The following is a 7500-nucleotide window of genomic DNA, read 5'->3' on the forward strand; positions in this document are numbered from 1 at the left end:
AGTGCAGTTGTTGTTTGTTCGTGCGTCTTTCTGCCTTAAGTTTTGTATTCAGCAAGTGCGGGTTGGGATCAGGTGATTGACTCGGCCATTGCAGAATATTCCACTTCTTTGCCTTAAAAAACTCCTGGGTCTCTTTCGCAGTATGTTTTGGGTCATTGTCCATCTGTAAAGTGAAGTGCCGTCCAATCAACCGCTGAATTTGGCTGAATCTGAGCTGACAATATATCCCTATACACTTCAGAATTCATCCGGCTGCTTCTGTCTTCTGTCACACCATCAATAAACACTAGTGACCCAGTGCCATTGTAAGCCATGCATGCCCATGCCATCACATTGCCTCCACCGTGTTTTACAGATGATGTGGTATGCTTCGGATCATGAGCGGTTCCAAGCCTTCTCCTTACTTTTTTCTTCCCATCATTCTGGTACAGGTTGATCTTAGTTTCATCTGTCCAAAGAATGCTGTTCCAGAACTGGGCTGGCTTTTGAAGATATTGTTTGGCAAAATCTAATCTGGCCTTGATATTCTTGAGGCTTATGAATGGTTTGCACCTTGTGCTGAACCCTCTGTATTTGCTCTTGTGAAGTCTTCTCTTTATGGTAGACTTGGATAATGATATGCCTACCTCCTGGAGAGTGTTCTTCACTTGGCTGGATGTTGTGAAGGGGTTTTTCTTTACCACTGAAAGGATCCTACGATCATCCACCACTGTTGTCTTCCATGGACGTCCAGGCATTTTTGTGTTGCAGAGCTCAGTGCGTTCTTTTTTTCTCAGAATGTACCAAAATGTTGATTTGGCCACTCCTAATGTTCCTGCTATCTTTCTGATGGATTTATTTTTTTCAGCCTAAAGATGCCCTGTTTCACTTGCATTGAGATCTTGGGATCCTGGATCTACTCAGTAAGGAACCTATCTATACATATATACACATATATATATATATATATATATATATATATATATATATATATATATATATATACATACACACACACACACACACACACACACATATCTCCCTCCCTGTGCCCGTCTCCTAGTGAGTTTACATCTCAGTATTTGAATACTCAGCATAGTTTACCTCACTTCAGGGTTCTGGATTCAGCTGACTGGGTGACGAGATAGCAATTGTGAAAATGATGGGCACCAGGAACTTTTGTAGTACAACAGTTTAGGCATGGTGACACCTCACACATATACTCAACAAGGTTTTATGTTACTTTACATACTCTTGGTTACTCATCAACACAGTGCTTCCCTTCCCATGGTACCCACTCAAAGGGAGGTGCATGCACTTGGATGTGTTACTTGTATTGGACCGGGCCCCCGTTCAGAGTAAGGTCCGTTATACCCCGTATATTTTGGGCCCTTACTGGAATCCTGGCCAGTTCTGTGTAGGTAACGACTATATCCCATTTCTGATTGGGAACTGCTACTACTGGTTAGGAAGAATACATAGGGGGAGCCACCTGTAGATCGAATCCACTGACAGCCGGGAGCCCTCTGCATATGGCCCGCTGTGGCATGTCTGTCTCCCCCTCTTTGGAATCTGTTAATTTCCGATGGCCATCTAATTGTGAGCCTTACTATAAGGGCACTGTCCCTATCTGTAACAAAACAACCAAGCGTGGTCTGGTCTCTCCTATTACATCATGAATATAATCCATATCTACACTCCTCGAGGCTCCTCTCCTCTTGTCCTTCAGCAACCTGAACTTTCTCTTCTATATACTCTGACGTCAGTATCCAAATGGCACCACAGGTTGGAGCCCAGCATATGTTATTCTGCTATTAACCTCTTGCAGCAAACCGGTAACCCCATTGAGGAGGGGGGGGGTACAGTTGTGTTTCGCAACATACTATAACAAAGAGGTAATAATGTTTCATAACTTAAGATGTTTAATAGCCAACTATCTGGGAAAAACAAGAATAAGTATAATGCAACATAACAAATTCTGGCTTTGTTTTGTGCTATTTAGACGTTCACGCATAGAGGGGCCTTACGAATGCTCAGGAACCCACCATACTGACTGGGATACACCATTACAAATTTTTGGGGACAAACCCCATGGAGACATATCACGAATCCAGTGTTAGAAATTACTGTATAAGAGGATCTCACAAAAAATGGAAGGTAAATAAAAGTGGGGCTTAAAATTGTGACATACTGTATATTAAATATATTTTAAAATAACAAATAAATCTGAGCTGGTATAAATATTTTTTTTTTTTAGGTGCAAAGTTCTCAAAACATTTGCTCCTAAGTAGGATTTCATGGCAAATGATTCTTGTAGAATGTAATTACATTTAATATAAAACACTGTTCTCAAAGGTTTCATCTGTGATACTACTTTTTCTTACTTTATAACTGTAATAGTTACCCTGTGTTTTAGTTAATAGATTTTTTTTTTAATAGAAAGCAAACACATTCATTTGTTTAATATATTTTATTTTAATAAACAATTGCCAATTGTTTCAAGTAAAATAATACAGCTAACTACTACCAAACTACTTCTGTTTTGTCACATTTACAGTATACACATCAGAATATCATGTTGCTGTCCAATTCAGGCAACCGTTAAGACAAATTTTTGAGGAAATCAAAGTGATCTCCTTTTGTCAGTCAATCAATATTGCACCTTTAAGTGAACATATTCTTGAAAACTAAGAGGTCTTTGTATTAAGGATAAAGGGGTGCAATCCTCTGGAAAAATATCTGCACTACCTGCTTAAAAAAAGGGAAAATCCAATTGAAAGCAATTTTGCTTGATACACCTGGCACATTTTTTGTTTTGTTGTTGCGGTTGCCATGGTGTTGATAAACTTTTATTTTGATATGTATGCCATTAAGTACTTACCTTCTTCATGCTTCTGTCAGACCATCCCTCCATCCATTGCACGGAGCACTTTTTGTATAATGCCGGGTTACTCTCGCAGTTTATTGTGAAATTTGTGTTCGTACAATCCATAATAAGGACAACATGCAAATTCTGCAAGACTCCTGAAACATTAAACATATATTACAATGATAAATTGGAAAAAGTTTATCTTTTTCTCAATGCCTGTGCTACAGTAGCCTAATAAAAATGGTTAGTTATAATAACTTTACCACTATCTTCCAAATGTTACCTATATTATTGAGGAGAAATTACCTAACAATTTTAAAATCAGAGGATTCACTAACTTCTTTTGGAAGGAAAAATACATGTAATTAGTCTCTCTAAATTGCAATGGCACAAAAGAAATGCAATGAGTGCTGGTCTTGTGAGCAGTATTCATGGTCGGAACACTGAACACTGATGCAGATTTTAAGGCAGTAAAGCTACATTAGGTTCCCAGGACATCGAGGACCTATTTGTTAGGCTCCAGAAGATGGTCCAAACGGAGGTGCAATCAGCTCTCACAGGAATCAGGCAAGACGCAACTGCCCTAGGATCTCACACCCACCTCCTGGAGGAAAAAATGGATGCCACAACAGAGGCCCTGCCATCTACAGAGGCCAAGGTTCAGCTCTTGCAAAACCTCAGAAGAACTAACCACGAGGCAGGAGGATAAACCTAAGAATCCTGAACGTTGCAGAATCGGTGGTGGACCCAGAGAAATTCTCGGGACGATGTTTCAGGGCCCTCCCATGCCTTGAGAACAACTATTGATGGATAGATGCCACAGGGTTTTTATCCCAGATCCCCTCCAGGTGATTCAGCCAGAGATGTGGTCCTCAGGCTACACTCCTATAAAACCAAAGAGGCCCTCCTATGCTCTACACAAGATGAACGCTCCCCTACATTTGAGAAAATATCCCTCCAAATGTCGCCAACCACACTGGCCCAAAAGGAGGAACCTGAGCCCAGTGATCAAGCTCCTTTGAGATAAGAGCAGTGGATATTGTTTTGGGTTCCCATGTAAAATCATGGTGAGTCAAGAGGGCAGCACTTACGCTCTGAGGGAACTGGAAAAGGCAGCCCCCTTTTAAGAAAGCCTGAGTATCACTTCCCCACAAGCCTGAGAACTCAAAAAGCCCCGGCACCGGAATGGCGCAAAGTTCCTGAGAGGCGACGCATCGACAGACAACCTCTCGGGCCAGCACATTTTATCATGACTTTGGATAGTATTGGGAGAAGCTTGGACTGTAGTTTGAGATAGTGTTTTTGTCCCCACTTTTGAAGATTGGGACAACTCTGGCAGTTTTCCAGGTCTTAGGGATATAGCCTGCAGACAGAATAGAGTTGACTAGGGAAGTAATTAGTTTGGCAATGGCTGGGGCACCAAGTCTTAGGAACCTAGATTGTAGTAAGTCAGGTCCACATTGGTTGCTTAGTTTTAATTTGAAGAGCGCTTGTGTATTCTCCTCTTCGGATACTGGGTCAAATTGAAAATTATGAGCAGTGTTGGGAGTGGATGGTGCTATAGGGGTACTCCCAGAATGAAATTCATGTTTGTGGTTTGGGTTGCGTTTCACTAATAAGTTAGTAACACACCACACAAAGTAATCATTGAATGCATTTGCAATGTCAGTGGGGTTTGTCAGAGTAATATCCTCCTTAGTGATATTACTTGGTTGTTGATGGTTAGAAGGCTGGAATATATTGTTGATAACTTTCCAGAAGTTAGCAGTGTTTGATGTATTCTGGTGAACATTGTCAGAGTAATATTGTGCTTTTGCATGTCTTGTTTGTCTTGTGCACATGTTCCACAGGCATCTGTTGCGATTAAGATCCTTGGTAGTACCAGTTACTTTGTAGCTTTTCCACAAGGCATCCCTGAAATGGTAGAGTGCTATAAGGCCAGTTGTAACCCATAGAAGGTGCCCCCCCCGTACTCTTATTCTGCGTAGTGGAGCATGGTTATCACAGAGTTTTAAGAACTTGAATTGGAAATAGTCGAGCGCAGAATCAGGGTCGGGAATGAAGTCTATTCTGTACCAAGGGCAGTTGGTAAGGTCAGCCAGAAACTGTTGTGGGTTAAAGTTTCTAAATGTTCTAGTGAGGAGAACTTTAGGGCTTGATTGGGGTGGTTTAATTTTCCTTACATAGTACACTATTGCATAGTCACTGAAAATGTCAGGAAGGATGCCAGAGGATTGGATTCTGCTGGGATTTGAGGAGAGAATCCAGTCTAGCAAGGAATGGTTGTGAGATTTCAGGTTTATCCGTGTGGGTTGGGAAATTAGTTGCGTTAGGTTAAGTGACATGAGTTGTATCTGGATTTTGTGGTTTTTAGGGTCGAGCAAATTGAAGTTGAAATCACCAGGAACTAGCAGCTAACTCTTCTCATTCAGAGAGCAAATGGAGCCAAGAAACTGGGTGATATCAGTCAGGGACTGGAGAGGGGCTTTAGGGGAGCGGTAGATACCAGCAAGCAAGATGGGCTCTGAAAAGGGGAGGCAGATTTTGCCAACTAGGATTTCAAAAGAGGGTGGGCTTGGGGGGGGGGGGGGGGGGGAATTTAACAGTGTAAATTGTAAGGTGTCTGCAATATAAAATAACACCCCTTCTCCTCTCTTTGACATATCTCTCCTAGAAATGGAGTATCCCTGAATGGCGATATTTGCATCAGGGGTTTTAGGGGTTAGCCATGTTTCTGTGAGAACGATGGCTTTGGGTTTGTGCATAAGGCCCCATGCCCTTAGTTCATCCAGTTTGGACAGCAGGCTCCGGATATTTATATGGGCGACAGATAGACCTTTTTGGAATTTGAAGGGGGTATTCTCAGGAGTATGGGACAGAGTTGAAAAGGGAGGGCCCTGGGTTAAGTTCAATATCACCTGCTAAAGAGTAATAGTATGAGTAAAAATTTGAGTAGTTGTTTGCAAGTTGTAAATTTGTGATGTTTGCTATTAGAGTGAGCAGTGGTTGTGTGCTGGTTTTCAGTGTTTTCCACCAACATTCAGTAGATGGTGCGAGGCTTCCGAGTAATCCAGGGTGTATGGTGATGTTGGGTCTGGGCCAGGAGGGAGGAGTTTGTAGTGGGTAGAGAGAGTAACATTTCCATGAGGCCACGAGAAAGAACAAAGTTGAGGTACATACTAGGTTCATTATTACAGAGGTAGGTAATGTTGCATGAAGCTCTTGTGAGCCAAGTGAGTGTGTGCAGACTAGCAGGGGTGTGCCTTTTCCTTGTGAAAATGTTTTGCTGCATTGCAATGCTAGGGCCTATTCAGGGTTTGCAGAGGGTTGAGTGGGTGAGGGTTGAGGGCTGTAGAGTAGTTGTGTGCAGTCAGTGTAGGGAGAGGCTGCAGTAAAATAAGGTGTACAAGGGGGGGTTAAGTGTGCAGGATAACAAGCATGGGATCATAGTGTGGTCAGAGTAGCTCAACGTTTGTTGCCTTGTGTAGAAGAGTTTGCAGAAAGATGCAGTCCCCAGTCAACCTATAGTCTAACTATATATTCTCACTTATAAATTATAACTTAAAAATATATCACTTCTTAAGATGCCAATGCCTCCCTTATAGTGGTGTTACTTTTATACATCTAAGCAGTCACATGAAATCTTCCCCCCCCCCCAATAAATCTGTCTGTTACAAGTTGTACAATTAGCAGCACACAGTTAAAAAAAAAAAAAAAAAAAAAACAAAAAAAAAAAAACAAAAAAAAAAAAAAACACCTTTTGATATTCAAAACATACCAAAGATCAATAATAATAAAGGCAGATAAAAGATGTTATGAACAACTCCATGGTCCTTCTATTTACCACCCTCATGGAATGTTGCAGTATCCCGAAGAGCAAACTATTTAGATACCACCAGATATATGGTTTTGCCCAACGTCTGGGCCCACCTCCACCCTTGCCTCTTTTTGAGACACTATGTCGTGATGTACCAACTTAAAAAGGGTACATTTTGATCACCTATACCTCAATATTTCTCTCTTCCCCAGAAAGCAAATTTCCCTTTATATTGCTATGGGAAAGAGACCAGAACCAAGTTTTAGAACCTGGAATGTGGGGGGGAAATATTTGAGGCAGCGGCCAAGAGCTCAAATGGTACGCAGATTAAAGAAAATGCAAATAAGGTTTTATACACTGGCGACACACTTTATTCGAGCTCGGCTAGTCCCACGAATTCGGGTATACCCGGGTGTATTGAGGTTTGTGACTGTTTTCTGCCCGAGTGCATTGAGTTATTTTCCAAGCAGGGATTGAAGCATTTTATTCCCGCTGGCTGCAATACTGCACAGTATATATATATATACTGCATTACAATTCATGAATTTATGCCATCTGGTAGACACGCGAAGCATTGCAGCCTATTAAATCCTAATCATTATCATTTAACAGATCAGCCGCCCATCAGCCAGGCATGAACCCAGGCTGGGAAGGCAAATGCAACGGGGCTTGTCAGAGGTGAGGAGCGGCGCATTCCAGGAATCTGCCAGGTACATACCGGGTATTTGCTCGAATAAAGTGTGTCGGTGCAGTACAGGTGGTACTGAACCCCGGAACGCTTGGCAAGAATGTTCCTGGGAACATTCCCCATATGCCCTAAGGGTTATGGCCAACG

The 7500-nt window shown here is 41.9% G+C and overlaps 1 protein-coding gene across 6 annotated transcripts in view; it reads right to left on the bottom strand.

Moving 5' to 3' along the window:
* The window catches only part of DYNC2H1 (dynein cytoplasmic 2 heavy chain 1), a 631818-nt gene that overhangs the window by 466875 nt on the left and 157443 nt on the right, over positions 1–7500 (bottom strand). For all 6 annotated transcript variants that reach the window (XM_075592400.1, XM_075592399.1, XM_075592403.1 and 3 more), the window contains exon 52: positions 2861–3003. In XM_075592400.1, coding sequence (XP_075448515.1) covers positions 2861–3003 — 143 coding nt within the window. The remainder of the gene's footprint in view (positions 1–2860; positions 3004–7500) is intronic.

The sequence above is a fragment of the Ascaphus truei genome, chromosome 3 (assembly GCF_040206685.1).
Source record: "Ascaphus truei isolate aAscTru1 chromosome 3, aAscTru1.hap1, whole genome shotgun sequence".
In the NCBI taxonomy this organism is placed as follows: domain Eukaryota; kingdom Metazoa; phylum Chordata; class Amphibia; order Anura; family Ascaphidae; genus Ascaphus; species Ascaphus truei.